General features: G+C 32.4%; 2 protein-coding genes across 2 annotated transcripts; one reads left to right on the plus strand and one right to left on the minus strand.

Moving 5' to 3' along the window:
• The first annotated feature begins 525 nt into the window (after nt 1–525).
• On the plus strand, nt 526–14,056 carry LOC134694572 (uncharacterized). Its single transcript, XM_063555587.1, has 4 exons — nt 526–815; nt 5,405–5,477; nt 10,713–12,430; nt 13,817–14,056. Exons 2-4 carry the CDS (start codon nt 5,411–5,413, stop codon nt 14,054–14,056), a joined length of 2,025 nt encoding a protein of 674 aa, XP_063411657.1. The 5' UTR covers nt 526–815; nt 5,405–5,410.
• LOC134695275 (uncharacterized) lies at nt 8,422–10,532 on the minus strand. The gene is made up of 3 exons (XM_063556495.1): nt 10,375–10,532; nt 9,867–9,929; nt 8,422–8,725 (listed from the first exon to the last, which is right to left on the minus strand). The coding sequence occupies exons 1-3, from the start codon at nt 10,470–10,472 to the stop codon at nt 8,422–8,424; spliced, it is 465 nt and encodes a 154-aa protein (XP_063412565.1). The 5' UTR covers nt 10,473–10,532.
• Nucleotides 14,057–17,492: the final 3,436 nt, after the last annotated feature.

A 17,492-nucleotide genomic window follows, 5' to 3' on the forward strand; every position in this document is an offset into this window, starting at 1 on the left:
TTCAAACTGGCATCAATTCGTTTTAAACATCGTTGAGACCAGAGCTTTGTATAGGTAAATCACTCAAGCAAAACAATTTTGATTGATGTCGTTTATTTTTTTCAAATTTTATCGAATTTAGTTAAATGCGTATATTATAAGTAAAGTCGCATGTTTCACAATTTTTAACAAATGAATGAACAAAACACGTGACATTTAAGAAATGTATATAAAACATTAAAATATTGATGCACGGTTTATAGAGAAATGTGAAGCGTAGCTTTTACTTGAAAAATCAGAACGTTACGAGATCTACAATTTAATCAACACCAAGTTTTACGATCGAAAATAAGTTTGTTTTAATGTGATCAACTATTACAAACTCCTATCTGTATGATATCATTCTCAAAAATTCCAAAAAAATAAAGATTTAGAAAATTCTATTAAAAATCATTGTTTTAAACTTTTCCAAATGATTAGCTATTGATGCGAAACTAGGGAAACCTCTATAAAATTAAGACCGTTATTGTGTGATATCGCGTAAATTTAATTGTCATGCATGTGGAATCAAACAATCGAATTTTTGTTAATATTAGTTTGACAAATGATTTTTAAAAATACGATTGACAGCCTTTGTATAAAAAGAGATCCCGTATGTGGTCCCCTCCTGTTCGGCATACAGTAATCACGTGGTATAGGAACAAGCGCCATATTTGATATTTTCATCTTCAGCATCCGTTCGTACAAAAATTAATTTCTCATATTTATTAGACCATCGATATAAATTGGATATATCAGTAACCTTTAAAGACAGAGAAACTTATGACTTTCTACAGGTAAGATTTATTAAGTTTATGAAAGCATTATATTGCATGAATCATTATGTTTTGTATCGCCTACTTGCACATGTTGCACTGCAGCGATATCAGGTCCGTTCGCCCCTACATGGTATAGAGTCACCGTTCGCCCTACATTTAAAAACATAAAAATATATATGAATATTCACGAAATTGAAGTAGAATGAACTTATTCAGAGTTTTATATGGTGTATATTCTTCAAACTAATTTGAAACATTTTAAAGTTGAAGGCTTGTTACAGCCAAAAACAGTAAATAATCTTCAGATAATGATGGACTTCTGATACCCTAAAGAAGAAGAAGTATAGAGTACTTTAATTCTCATTGATTTACTGACTGTTGTGATACTTGTTTTTTGTGGTTTGATATTGAAAACTTTCTTTTCGTTTTTGTTTTTATAAACAAGTCAGCTTGGCCTTGAAATTAAATAAAAGCAATGATGTACATTGTACAAACTGTAAATTGTAAAAAAGTATATGCCAAAAAAAAATAGAAAATAGAAATTGTGAATCCTGGAATATGCAGTGGTGGATCCAGAACTTTTCATATAGGGAGGGGGTGCTGACTGCCATAAGGTGGGCCTCTTCAGTCATGCTTCACTCTACAGTGATTTGACCCTATATACATGTATATAAATCATCCATTTGTTTTCCATGAAAGAGTGGCCAGAGTGTCCATGGATCAGCCCATAATATGTCAAAGAGAACAGCAGAAGCATGAGAAGGTCACCAATAGGTTTCTAATGCAGCAATAATATCCCCACCTGAAGGCGTCCTTCAGCGCGTCCTAAACAAATATATATACTAGCTAGTTCAGTAACTTCACTGATAATGAACGTCATATATGTATACATTGTACATACTAAACTTCAAATTACAAAACTGTATACCAGTCAGAAGACTTACTGAAATGAGTGATTTTCTAAATCACTAATTCAAGAAACACTTTTCCATAAAGGTTAAGAGACATAAAAAAAAGATGCATTGTACATTTTGAATTCCAGAATTCTAGTACATGTGGATCATGCAAATCTAGGGTAAAATATTAAATAAATTGGTTGTGGCAAAACAAATATTCAGTAAATTTTTCTCAAAAGTCAAAACCAAAATATTTTCTGTTCAAATAATAAACATAATGCACCTATACAACATGAAGAATAAAAATAAAAATCAAGGCCAATTGACCCTGGGTGTGAACAGGTACTAGAGCCAATGGACTCAGCTTTGTCTGTAGCCTCGGTCTGGTAAAAGTTCCTTTGGTCCTGTCAAAAATATTAATGTTGATCTTTACCGGACCAGCATGACCAATCATGTCCTGGGAAAACTGAAAAACTTTTGATAAACTTGTAATTTACAAATATTAGGTCCAATGAAATGTTTTGTTTGTGGGGTTGAATAAATTTATCTATACTTTTGATATTTTGTTTTTTAAGTTATATACTTCATTTGTACTTTATTCCAGTCAGTGTATCCCAAACTATGTCTGACTGATCAAATGTCAGACAAACCCTAAAACAATTCCGCACAGACTTTCACAATTATCTTGTACTTCATTATAAAAAATACAAGGATGAATACATATGCTGATTCTATACGAACACCACTTTTTAATATTTTTCATACTGACATTAGTTCAATGTCCTTACAACATGTACAATATTAAAGGTACTTATATAAGGTTCTAATTATTAACATGTAACAAAAGAAGATGTGGCATGATGGCCAATGAGACAAATGTCCAGAGACCAAAATGACACAGACATTAACAACTATAAGTTATGGTACAGACTTCAACAACGAGCAAAGCCCATACCACATAGTCTGCTTTAAAAGGCCCTGATAAAACAATGTAAAATAATATAAACAAGAAATTAACGGCCGTATTTATAACGAAAAACAAATATGTAACACATTCAGTTAAACATATATATGACAACGCCTGAATTACAGGCTCCTGGCGTCACTTGGGACAGGCACATACATAAAATGTACCAGGGTTATACATTAATGATCAATTACAATAATTACATTGTAAATAATGAGTTTCACATCATTTCTATTTTGTTTTTCTGTTGTTAAGTTTGTTTGACTGATTACTACCTTTCGCCAAGCCAGTTAGGCGTGTCCATTTGTGAAGTTTCAACATACACATGATACATTGTACATGTATCAATTGATGGCATGATAATATAAAAAATGTATGTTTTAACCGCATGAACATGATGAATATACATGTATTGTGTTAAAGATTGCATATTTTGGCGTTAATATTGAGTCACTGATGATAAGGTCTTTGCGTTGGAACTTTTATTTACACATTTATTCTAAAAACAGTATGGCATGACGCGGGTTATGTTCTTCTCATATATGTTATGATGGTATGATACTAAACCCCTACCGGGAAGAATTGTGCCTGATGTTCATATGATGAAATCATAATCTCAGAGCTCCAGATAAGAATTCACAAATTGGGGTTTTTACCCACCATTTTCTTATGTAATTGGGTGATAAAGATTTTCAATTGCATTATCAATTCCAATTCACCCCTCAAGTAAATATCAAATTGGGTTTTTCACCACCAAGCTCCTTAATGTATTGGTTTTTTTCACCATGTGCATCAACACACTATTGAATATTTAGGCTATATCAACCCCGTCTGTTTTTCCATCTTTAATAAGTATGTTTCTTTCTTTGAATAATATGTGCTATAGCTGTTTTATGTTCTTAATGCACCGACGAGCAATTTTAGGTTTAATTTGTGTCCCGTTTTTAACCTTCTGCCAGTTTTGTAATTTCTCACAACTTATAATGTAAACTGTATATAACGGATATATGTGCATTCCCAAGCACTCGTCTCAGATCTTTTGTCTCTTATATACCTTTATTTAAAAATTCTGAGAGGAGTACCTGTGTTTGTATTCACTCAATACCCGTAAAACGAAAAAAAAATAGTATATAAACTCTTACTATACTTGAATGTTTTTGTTTTATTCAATTTACATAAATCTGGGTTAATTCATCCCTTATTAGAACTTTTGGTTTTCAATTACATATCATTTCATTAATTGATTTGACCTTTCACAATTTCTAACGGCAACTGATTCAGTTTTTGACGAAGTCCTGTGTTTATTAGCAAATTATGTTCTCGTTGAGGTACGCAAACACGCCCATGCGTTCGACGGACGCTTTCTAAAAACACTGGCTGAGTGTTGTTATCATCATATCTTTCCCTCAGCTATGCAAAAGAAGCTGAAAACATGCTTCTATTCAATATTTTTATCGGACATTCACTTTCGTTTTAATTCAATGTATGTTATGATAAATCTCGAGCAATTCGAAAAAAAATATGACAACATGACGCACGCTAAACGTGTCTGTTGAAGACATACTTCAGTTGGCCAATAAAAACAAGGATTCTGTTTCTTACGCTGTAATGTCATGTGCTTGTATTAAAAAAAATGTGCAATTTTCAAATATATGAACACAAAATATAATAAAAAAATTATTATGTAACATCTTGAGGCCAATGCCAAAAAAAAATGTGTTTCTATTCCCCCTTTTTTCTAAAGGTTTTTTTTATCATATAATAAGCACTGTTTCACATGTTTACATGTACATGTAAGTCAAAATGTCCCTCCCATTGACTTAACAATTTGTGAACTAAGTAAATATTTGTCTTGGCCATTTACATGCGCAATTGAATAAAAGAGGGTAGCATTTATAAAGTTAGCCTTCAGGTTGTCCTGGTAAAATATGTCCAGGCAGACATAGGTTACTAGTAGAAAAAGTCCCTAGAGTGTTTAAATTTTTGTGTGTACCTACGTTTCCAATAAAAAATGCTACAAGACATAAAACTCAATTGTCACATATTTTACATTTTATTTATAAATGATCTGTATGGAAAACTTGGACGATTTTACTGCCAAATATTCTCCATTTTACAGGCTTTTGTCATCTTTGGTTCATGTCAGATGTAAATAATGTAGCAATGCTGGTTGAAGGCATTGTTAATATAATCATCCTGATCAACGGATCACAAAATGAATATATGATATAGAATACAACGTCCGTTTATAAAATAGTTTATACACACGTTGATAATTTTTTATGAAACAAACTTTTTTGTAAATGAACCCTGCTCTTCAAGTATAAAGAAACAGAGTAAAGTACGTCGTAAAATGATTTCAAAGCGTTCAACATCGATTTGAAACAAATGCTTTGAAACTCTAAACACAAGTGTTCATGTCAAACGCTCATGTGATACCAAACAGACTAGAAATTATACGGTAAAGATAAACCCGAGGATTCCGTTAAAAAAAAGTTTTGTGCAGGAAATACAAATATAACAATGTCAATGAATGTAAAAGATTTTTGGTAGGAACGAAAAAATAAAATAAAATAAAATTTTGCTGGTAAATACAAATAAAAGATTTTCAGGTGGAACGAATTTATAGGAAAAACAGCAAATAAAGATATGTTCCATATCTTAGAAACTACTTTTTTCTTTAGAGTTCAGTTTCTCTCTCACTATTAAACTTTTTTACTTTTATTTGTACATGTACATTGTAGGTCAAGATGTTTGATTTCCACTTTGCACAGCTGAAAGACAAGATACAACAGGCCAAGAGAGTCCAATTGTTTGGTAAGAAAATATAGCTTATATATCTCTGAAACCAATGCATTTAGAGCAAATCTGGGGGAAGGGAAAAATTGTAAATTAGGTCAAGATCTATCAACCCTGAAACTTTCAGGTCATTCCAATAACCAAATTGGGTTGCTGCCCCTGAAAATGGTAATTTTAAGGAAATTTTGCTGTTTTGATTATTATCTTGAATACTTTTATAGATAAAGATAAACTGTTCACAGCAATGATGCTCAGAAAAGTAAGGTCTACAAATAAGTCAGAATGACCAAATGGTCAGTTGACCCCTTAATGAGTTATTGTCCTTTATACATGTTATAGTTTTAAAAAAGAAGATGTGGTATGATTGCCAATGAGACAACTATCCACAAAAGACCAAAATGGCACAAACATTAACAACTATAGGTCACCGTACGGCCTACAACAATGAGTAAAGCCCATACCGCATAGTCAGCTATACCAGGCCCTGATAAGACAATGTAAAACAGTTCAAAGGAGAAAGGTAACGGTAATTATTAGTTTTAAAAATGTGTCCGTTGACCCAGCCAACCAATTGAGATGGACACCATGGATAAAAGTAGAACATAAGATTGAAACGTAGATTTTGGCTTATAAATCTGAAACCAAATATTTAGAGCAAATCTGACAGGGTTTAATTGTTTATAAAGTCACTAAGATTGAGAATGTAAATGGGGAATGTGTCAAAGAGACAACAACCAGACCAAATAAAAAAACAACAGCAGAAGGTCACCAACAGGTCTTCAGTGTAGCAAGAAATTCACACACCCTGATACGTTCTTCAGCTTGCCCGTAAACAAATATATGCTAGTTCAGTGATTATGAACGTCATACTAATTTCCAAATTGTACACAAGAAACTAAAATTAAAATAATACAACACTAACAATGGCCAGAGGCTCCTGACTTGGGACAGGCGCAAAAATGTGGCAGGGTTAAACATGTTTGTGACATCTCAACCCTCCCCCTATACCTCTAACCAATGTAGAAAAGTAAGCGCATAACAATACGTTATCTCCTGTGAAGTTTTCAGATGATTTGGACAACTGGTTGTTGGGTTGTTACCCTCCAATTTGTAATTTTTGAATAAATTTTGTTTATTATCTTGAATATCATTATACTTGTCATGCGTGTAGATTGATGTAAACTGTAAACATTGGTAAACAGCATTAATGTTCTGACAGCAAAGTAGGATCTGCAAATAAGTCAACATGACCAAAATGGTCAGTTGATCCCCCAAAGCATTATTACCCTTTATACACACTTTTTAACAACTTTCATTAAATTGGTAAATATTCTCCTCTTTAACTAAAGTTTATTATAGATTAAGAAAATTGTGTAAGTAGAAAATATGTTCATTATAATAAGATCTACAAACACATCACCATCATCAAAACACTTTTCGTGGCTCAGTGGTTATAGTTAAGTTTTTCTGTTTTGGTCTGTTTTTCTTATACTTTATGCAATAGGTCTACTATATTCATGATATTTGGTGTATGGAATGATTGTAAAGTTTACATGCCTAGCAGACAGGTGTCATCTGACCTTTACCTCATCATGCTCATTTTCATGGTACAGTGGTCAAAGTGAAGTTTTTGAGTTTTGGTCTATTTTTCTAATACTTTATGCATTAGGTCAACTATATTTGGTGTATGGAATTTTTTTTTGATCTATATGTCTGTTACACAGGTTTTAATTGACCTTGACCTCATTTTCACGAATTATTGCTCAGTGTTAAGTTCTTGTGTTTTGGTCTGTTTTTCTGAATTTATAAGCAATAAGTCAACTATATTTGTTGTATTGATGAATTGTTAGCTGAACATGTCAGCCTGGCATGGTTCATCTGACCTTGACCTCATTTTCATGGTTCATTGATCAATGTTTTGTTTTCTTGCTTAATGTTGAGTTTATGTGATAGTTGTAATAAAGCTTTACAATATAAAAAAGAAGATGTGGTATGATTGCCAATAAGACAACTATCCACAAAAGACCAAAATGACAAAAGCATTAACAACTTTTTATTTGGTCTATCAACATAATATCTATGATTAGTAAAGAAGGTGAGACATTTCAGCCTGTGCACTCTTGTTTATGATTTCAATAAAAATGAAAATGTATTGTATTAATCCTTTCCTCCATTGATTTTTTTTTTGGCATACTAGATTCGCATAAGATTTTCAATAAAACTCTGATAATATACTTTCTAGTATTAATGCATTGCGAAAAAATGATATTTCATCAAATAAATTTAAGTCGGATATTCTTATGATATTCCTTTTTCATATTGGATACAAATTTTATTCAGTCTACTCCAGACACTTTGTATTCAAATAAGCATATGCTTATTTCAACATGTTTAATGGATTGAATAGACATGCATCAGATTTTATAACATCATCTGCAATAACTGAAAAAACACTTCAAGTACAACATGTATAAAATGTTTGTAAATCAAAGGTTATAAAAAAGAAGCAATAATAACTACTCATTATCATTTAAATATTTATTTATAATGAAAATAAGTGTCCATGCATGCACATATTCATGATATAGCACTAATTTAAATGAAAAAATATTTGTTTATCAGCTCTGACTATTATCTTAAGTAAGACCAATTTCAAATTTATTATAGTTTAAAAAAGTTCTTGAAAAGAAGACAAAAAACATTTGAACTGATGCAAGTTATTACAATCCGAATGTCTTACATATGAACACAAATAAAACAAATACATGTACATGTATACCCCTGTGGAATAAAGCATGTTAATGTTCAATGAATAATTCAATTTAATTCCAACAATTTATAATATATTAAGTACCTAGGCTTATAAATAATCATATGCTATATACATGTATGTACAAACTAGAAATACATTTACTATTTGATACAGATTTCAGTAATTGTCAGTGGACTACACAAATGTAATTTAATGCCTGACAAAGTCTATCAGCCTTTTGTCCATTTCTTCATCTGATGTGTCACAGTCTTCAATAGATAGGTCTTTAGCTGCTAAACGTGCTAAAGGAATATCACTAGTAGGTGAGCTCAATGGTGACATGTTGAAGCTCTCTTCTATAGTTGTTATGTTGAGGGTCTCTTCCACTGTAGTGGTCTCTTCAAATGAATCTTGTTCATTTGGATAAGGCGATGCTGGCCTTGGGGACAAAGACACCAAGTCTTCTGTAGTTTCTATACTTGGTGGTGAACCAATGGGCACATTAAGTTGTAATCTGGAAAAAAAGAGAATTATGAATAAAAGAAAACTGTTGCATAGTATTTCTTCTTTTGTCTTATGAATGTGAATTAACAATAAATAGCAGTATTTGGCACAACTTTGTGGAATTTTGGATCCTCAATGCTCTTCAACTTTTTACTTGTTTAGGTTTATAAATATTTCTGATTTGAGCGTCACTGAGTCTGATTAGTCTTATGTAGACATAACGTGCATCTGGCGTATTAAATTAAAATCCTGGTACATTTGTCATGTTTGTACCTTCATGACCTTTGATAACTTTTGATCATTTTGATATTGCAAAACTTAATGTTGTTATTTATGTCTATTCAATTAAACTAATGTTTTGGTTACTCTGGTTAAGTTACTGGACTTTATAACCGTCATGTTTATTGAGTCGGTATTACACTGATTAAGTAATAGTATGCTACAAATATAGATATATATTTAAAAAAATAAAACTTGACCATGTTGACAATGTTTACTACCATGCATGACTACCTGTGATTTACAGTACTCTGATCATAAAAACAAAGCCTATTTGTTGTTGTAAGTTATAATCCCTATTGCTAATATTTATTAAGAGATGACTAATATTTTTTTCTGTCTATGAAGAAATAACATAAAACATTTGGTGCACATTGAATAACGCATGTAGTGGGTAATTAAGCAGTAAAAAGACCAAATAAAATTATAGTCATTTCTTCTAATTTAATTCTAAATTTAAAACAGTATAACCATGAAAAAACATTGATAATGTCAGCCAATCAGACGACACCTTACATCCAAAATTAAATTAAACACAGTATTCTACAAAAAATTGTTTATTTATTTAAAGGGAAATCATCATTGCATTGAACATGTTTAAGCATGTTAAGTGGTAAAACTATATTATTTTCAGTATGATACTAAAATTAAATTCTCAATCTAACTTAAAATCTAATTTTTTTGTTAAGTGCATGTAATTTTTTTTTTAAATATTCTTAAATTTTCTTCAAATTTTGAATCAAGGGCTTCAATGAGTGTTCTCCTTCCAAATTCATACAACTATTTTGCCAATTACAATTAAGTTTTAACTTTATCTAAAGTTCTGAATTGCAAGGCTGTACACAGAAACTGAGAAAGTTGATGGTACTTACTTTTGATCCTTGCGGTCTTTCAGTAGTCTTTTTCCAGTTTTGCCTTGACTGCCTGCTTTGTCTCTAAAAATATAGAAGTTCATATAATTAATTTTGTTAATAGAAAAAATGAATAGCTATGGACATGATAGAGGCCAATTGGGAAAATAAACCAGACAACTTGACAATTTGTTAAAGGTAGTAAAATCTGTATAGTGGGACACATGACATATAAGAATGATATTTAGAAAAGTTACTGAAATAAAGTTAAATTAATTAATAATATTTAAAATAAGCCTTGTTTTCAACATTACTGGATGACTGGTACATGCGTAGGTAATTTTCAAAGATACTTGTTTGAGTAAAGCCTCGTCCTGATAAAATCTGTTGATTTTTTTACGTATAAATCAATAATGTACTATACTAAATACTTAAATATAAAATAGTTATAACAAAATTGCTTAAAGCAGTGAGTTGATTAGGGTCCCAAAAAAGTTTGGAAGGTAATTTATATTAGTTGTATGCCTACTTCAGTTGCAAGTACTGCCTTTTGTTTCTTCTTCTGCTGGATATGGCGGCTGCAAGTTTCTTTGTTGATCTTGGAGTCTTTTTTAATTCTGGAAACATATCTTGAATCAGGTGGACTCCAATATTTGTTGAACAGCTGGCAACCTCTCGAATACTTCTATGCAAATGTAAAAAAATATCTGTTTACTAAATATTAATTTAACTGTTGACTTGTTTTTATAAAATATTCCTGTTTTTAACACTTCCATGGTACAATATAGTGTTTTTTTTTTAATAACACATATATCATATGCCATTGCATAGTTAAAGATATTTGTTTATTCAATTTTTTTTCTTTAGGTGGTCTCACTGGTGATAGGGCTAATAGAAGACACCAGGCAAAGATGATAAACGTAATGAACACTTCATGGAAAAATGAGGAGCCCACAATAAACTTCACTACCAGACCATATGAGGAACCCAGACTTAATGAACCATTGTATGATGGAAGTAAAACTTCAATCCTCCAATCAGTGTTGCGCCATTTTGTGACATTTTGCTCGAACAATGGCATGTCAAAGTCTGCAGTGAGCATGTGTTTGTCATATGAAAAAAAAGTACTGCCTCAACCAAACAAGCTACCCAAAAGTTACAAAGAAGCGCATGACATGGTGAAACACCTTTTAATACCAACAACAACCTATCATTGTTGTGTCAATGACTGCCAGATATTTAGACTAGAACATTCAGACAATATAAAGTGTTCTGTTTGTGATGAGGATAGGTACTTGACCAACTCACAGAATCCAAGAAAGACGATTACCTATATGCCCTTAGGTCCTAGACTAACTAGGTGGTATGGCACAGACAATGTCTGTAAACTTTTATATTCCAAACAGGAGGTTGCAAATGGAAAACTTGGCGATTTTATAGATGGATCCATATATGAATCTTGGTATGAAGAAGGGGGAGTCTTTGAAAACATGGAGGAATCTTTAACTGTTCCATTAGCTTTATTTACAGATGGACTTAACCCGAATAAAAGTATGGCTACCCAAAAGTCAATGTGGCCGCTAATTTTGACATGGTTAAATTTGCCTGTAAATGTTAGACAAATTCTTGGCCCAATGATGCTTGTTGGTATTATTCCTGGAACCAAAACAGAAGAACCAAAACATCTTGATCCGTATTTAGAATTAATTGTTGATGAACTATTGACATTATCTGAATGTAAACTTTTTAACACCTACAAAGGAGCACCATGCAAAGTTAAAGTGGCACTTTTACAATACCAGTGTGATATACCAGCATTTGGCAAGCTGTTACATGTGTCAAGTCAGGCAGCATTAAGAGGATGCCCATACTGCAGAGAAACTGGGGAATACTGTAAAAACCCTCACAAAGTTGTCCACTTAAGCAACAGATCATTTTTACCTACCAACCATCATCTACGATCAGATACCACAAACTATGCATCAAAGAGGGAAGAATCTTCAACAACTGAGCACATGTATACCAACGAAGAAGAGTCTGACCTAAGGAAGCAGTATGATGATCTACCAAACAAAAACCAAAAAAACAATATGCAAAAAAGAACGGGTTTGAAAGGTACATACAGCTTCATGAAACTGCCATATCACAATAGATCAGAACAGATGCAACCAGATGGAATGCACACAATTGCTGATGTAATTGGTAATGTTTTGGATACAATTACTGGAAAAGATGATTGTAAGAAAGTAAGGCTATGCGAACAAGAATTTGATCGTTTTAAAGACACGTGGGTGAAAGAAAATACAGATGTGACGGAAGACTCAACAGACAATGTTGTCAGCAATGCAGTAGTGGGTCAGAAAAGAAAATCAGTTACTCCGAATAATGTGCAGCACAAAAAGAAAAAGAGTAATAATGTTGAACAATGTGTATTACCACCTTCCCCTTGGAGGTTAGATCGTACAGCTCTAGCACTTGCAGATAAGAGAGCCAAAAGTTTGCAATACCCACCTGGTTTTGACTACCACCCAGATAAACATTTCTCCAAGCCATGGACACTTAGAACTATGCATGGGAAACTTCAGGTATGTTGTAATAATATAGAATGTGTGGTTCCAGTTACATAAATTACATTGAGCTACATTATGTTTATAGCATTTTATTAACTACGTGACGGTACCCAAATTGCACCTATTTTTGACAGTTTTTTCAACTAAGTTTTTTTTATGATCAAGACAAATATTTCCATTTTGTGTTTATTTTGTAGTTGTATGCTTCTTTATTATACATGTTATATAGGTACACCAATTTGATTTTCAATTCATATATATATTACCCAAATTGCAGCCCTGCTTAAATTTGCATCGTCAAGAGTGGAATAACAAAACTTTTGTCTATTTTTTTTCAAATGTTTTGAACAATTGGATATTTGTCCATGCGTAATCTTCTTTTTTTGAGAAATGGATACTAGAAACATATTTTAATTGCTAATTTCAAAAAGATGACGTTTTGAAACGGCACATTGTATGGTAACTGGAATTACACACATATATATTATGTTTATATATATATTTATTCGGCGTGAGAAATTTGTTTTTACATTTGTATATGGTGTACACACTGTTTCACCATTTTTATGTCAATGAAACTTTGGTGAATTGTTTATATCTATTGATGTAAGCTCCCTTTCAACTTTTATAAATTTCAGATTTTAAGTTTGGGATTTATGGGACTTTATTCATTAAAAAGGGGATTATCAACACTTCGGACAATAACTCAAAAAGGCTTTCACCATTTGTTCATTAAACTTTGGTTAATTGTTTATATCTATTGATCATGTTAATGTACAAGCTCCATTTCAATTTTTATAAAGTTCAGATTTTACATTTCTGTGTTATGAATTTTTATGCTTAATAAAGAGAGGATTTTCCAATTTTGGGACAATTCACAAAATTTTATGCCACTTTGATAAATTGTTTATATCTATTGACATAAGCTCCCTTTCCATTTTTAAAAATTTGAGATTTTTCGTTTTCTTAAATAATGAATTTTTATACTTAAAACACGTGGATTTTATGAAACTTTGGTGAATATATTAATGTAACATCTCTTTAGAGTTGTATATATATATTTCTAGTTCATCATATAAATTCATTTAAAGCATAAAATACAAATTAAAAGAGCAACGGGCGTATCATGCGCTAAACCACAGCCCTTTATTTAATTTAGAATTAATTTATGGTGTTATCATGGTAATGAGAGTCAATGAGACAAATATATGTGTCATGATCATACTGGTACTCAACTTAAGTGTGAGCCAGTTGTAAATATACCATGTAAACTGTATTCTACTGTCTAAAGTTGCAAAAATTGTGTCAATCTTTAATTCTATAGTTACAACTTAGAATCAACATGTCCATCTTTCATACATTTCATATGTAAACATTTATATTAATATGTATTTCTTTCAGTTTGTCACAAGTAATGCTGCTGCATGGTGTTTGCATGGTTTGTTGGGACCAGCACAAGAGCGTACATTGCTGAAGTTGTTTGACGTATTGAAAAAGCTTACAAAAGAAGAATACAAAGTTGCTGATTTAGAACAGTTACAGGAAGAAACCCATGAAGCTCTTGCTTTGATTGAAAGAAATTTCCCATTATCCTTACAACTAAGCTGTCTTTGTCCTACTATAAACATGAAACAAACATGAAAAAAGAAAAAAAATGAGAATTTGCTTTTGACCATTCTCACTTTTATTATATAACTCATATAAGTTTGAATTTTGGTGGCGTTACTCATTTATGTATTATGACATTTACAGGATTTTTTATTCACCAAATAAGTTTTATTGAAATTTTATTTGTGTTCTCATGAAAAGTAATTTTTGTCTGTTTTTAAGTTTTGCATTTAAATAAAAATAAAACTATTCAAAGAACTGTAGTGAAATACCAATTGAAAAGAACGGTGGTATGTTTCATCAAAGTGTTGGGAATTCTTGGTCCTTGACGCTCTTTACTTTATACGATATTTGGCCCTCAAGGTGGTACCCAACACTTTCACCCAAATTAATTTGGCTCGTTTAATTTTCATAACATTTTGTCAGGGTATTTACATTGACCCTTTAACAAAAATATAAAAATTGCAAACATTTTGAACCAAGCGTTTTGTCAGAAAAATTACACTGGTTATATAGCAGTTTGACAAATTTAATTTTGATCATTGAGAAGCTTATATTCCTTTTACAACACAACGTAATTAAAACATTTAGCCGACTTAACAAAGTTATCTCCCTGTAGTGTTAGGTACCACCTTAAACATTTTTTGATTTGAGCTTTACTGATGAGTCTTTTGTAGACAAAAAGCGTGTCTGGTGTAATTATCAAATTTTAATCCTGGTATTTTTGTCAGATGAGTTTATAATATGTGATATTGATATTTTTGTCATTTTTTTTTATATTTATATGAATTTATATACGTTGTTGTAGACACTATAATTTTGTTTTCTTTACATGCCAGAAAAGGTGATGTTAAATTCATCTCAATGAGTATACGAATCAAATTCAATCAAAAAGATAAAATTAAAAAATACTTTTTATATTAACTAATCCAAAATTTTACTGAAACTGGTTACTGTGGATTCATTATAATTCATTGTATACCATTTTTTGTGGTTTTCATGGGTACGGATAAACCACGATTTTAAATGTACCATGAATCATATTTTAACGCTTTGTATACAGAGATTTGACAAAACCACGACATCAAATCTCCACGAATATGCAAGTTTTCAGTAGCCCAATCAAATTAAATACCAGATGTTAATAGAACATTTTGTTTTAATTTTCAGATATATGACTGGTGTGTTTTTATGCTCATGTCAGACATTGTTGATACAGATGATTTAACACTTGGTAAATTTGAAGACATTTGCAACTTAAATGAGCCCAAAAAGGAAACCATGAAGAAGACCCAAACATTATTAGAGGAAAAGGTTCTAGATGACATGTCTGAGGTTTATGACTTTGCATTAACTTCAAGAATGAACAAACAAGGGTTAGCTTTGAAGAGTGTAGAGAAAAAAGTAGACGGAAAAACCAGTCGAGTTTCCAGCAATAAACAGTCACCATCACATGTTTACTTTGTCAGGAATTTAAAAGACCAGCATCCCTGTGTGAGGGAAGAAGATGATATGGTCTTTGGTCGTGTGAAATCCATTTTCGAACATGATTGGCGTGGTAAAATGTACACTTGGGTACTACTTGATTTGTTCAGTGATGTTGCATATACAGATGGGTTTTGGAACGTTTCAGAACGAGTGAGTTGTTGCAAGCCCTTCCTCTTAGATGATATAAGTGAACCACAAGTTATAGGAAGAGACAATGATAGATTGTTTTTCATTGGTGTTGATGTGAAATTATGTTCTAATGAATTGTAGACTAAGAATACAGATAAAATCTGGTCTGTTTATAACTATATGTCCATCATCATGACCATAATCTAGAGATTGGTTATCTGTCTGTAATTATCTTGTTTTTAAAGTAGGTCATGTGAGTTAACATCAAAGGAGGTAAAACATCAATGTGGAATCAGAAGTCTTGACATTTAGGTCCACAATGGTGGTATACTCCAATCATGCATTGACTTAGACAAATAATTGTAAAAGTACATTGCCTATATGTACATGGTTAATATTCTAGGTATGAAAAGATTTTCTTTAATTATGTTAATTGTTTTTGCTGGAGTGACCAATATGCTGGAAAGAGCTTTTCTCATTTTCTATTATAATTATTATCATAACTTGTTTTGGGAAAACTTTGTTTTATCAACTATTCAAGACAAGGATGTTTTTAAAAGTAATGGCTAAGAACCTACCCTATTGTTAAACTTAGGGCTATGAGAAAATAACTAATTAAAATAGATTAGCACTCAATCCAAAAATGATTTTATTGTACTTGTAAAAAGTTTAAAGGAACATTTTTTTTTTGGGTTAGGGTTAGGGTTAGGGTTTAGGGTTAGGGTTAGGGTTAGGGTTAGGGTTAGGGTTAGGGTTAGGGTTAGGGTTAGGGTTAGGGTTAGGGTTAGGGTTAGGGTTAGGGTTAGGGTTAGGGTTAGGGTTTAGGGTTAGGGTTAGGGTTAGGGTTAGTGTTTGGGTTAGGGTTAGGGTTAGGGTTAGGGTTAGGGTTTGGGTTAGGGTCAGGGTCAGGGTTAGGGTCAGGGTTTGGGACATGGTAGTGTACTTTGACGAGGGTTAGTGAGGTGCCCTTTCTCTCTTCTGCGCATGTCTGCCCTTTTTTGTGACTGCGCATGCGTCAGAAATTTCAAAAAATATTTCTAAGTCCAGAGTATGAAAAGTGCCTTTGACTTCAATCTTCAAACAGATGTAGAATGGATTTGAATAGAGATATTTTTATAAAGTTAACTGTTCCTAAAAGATAGAGAAGCAATCTAGAGAATGAAAACGTATTGGTATCACTGAAATGTACGGCCGCACCCTCCGACCTCACTGAAGAAACGTTTGTGGGAGAGTAAAGCCTAACCCCAAGTTAACACCAACTCCTAAACTACAACAGATAAAGACTTGCGGTCTTCACTACAAGCTTAATTGTCGAAAAGTACAACCCCTAACGGGGCCGATTTTTTAACGGCAAGCCGATCGCAGCAGAGGATCATGTTGAAATATTGAAAAGATAGACTTTGAAAAGTACCAAAAACCATAACCCGACCCCCCATCCCTCCAAAATTGTGATTTTTGAGAAGTTTGTGAAAAAACTTAATACGAAAATCCAATCGGTTACCCTCCTAGACTTACCCTTTCCGAGATGGAGTAAGGCCTCCAAAACAACAATTTTAACACATTTGGGGTTTGGGTTAGGGTTAGTGTTTGGGTTAGGGTCAGGGTTAAGGTTAGTGTTAAGGTTAGGGTTTGGGTTAGGGTTAGGGTTTGGGTTAGGGTTAGTGTTTGGGTTAGGGTCAGGGTTAAGGTTAGTGTTAAGGTTAGGGTTTGGGTTAGGGTTAGGGTTAGGGTTAGGGTTTGGGTTAGGGTCAGGGTTAAGGTTAGTGTTTGGGTTAGGGTTAGGGTTAGGGTTAGGGTTAGGGTTTGGGTTAGGGTCAGGGTCAGGGTTAGGGTCAGGGTTTGGGACATGGTA

The sequence above is a fragment of the Mytilus trossulus genome, chromosome 13, assembly GCF_036588685.1.
Source record: "Mytilus trossulus isolate FHL-02 chromosome 13, PNRI_Mtr1.1.1.hap1, whole genome shotgun sequence".
NCBI lineage: Eukaryota > Metazoa > Mollusca > Bivalvia > Mytilida > Mytilidae > Mytilus > Mytilus trossulus.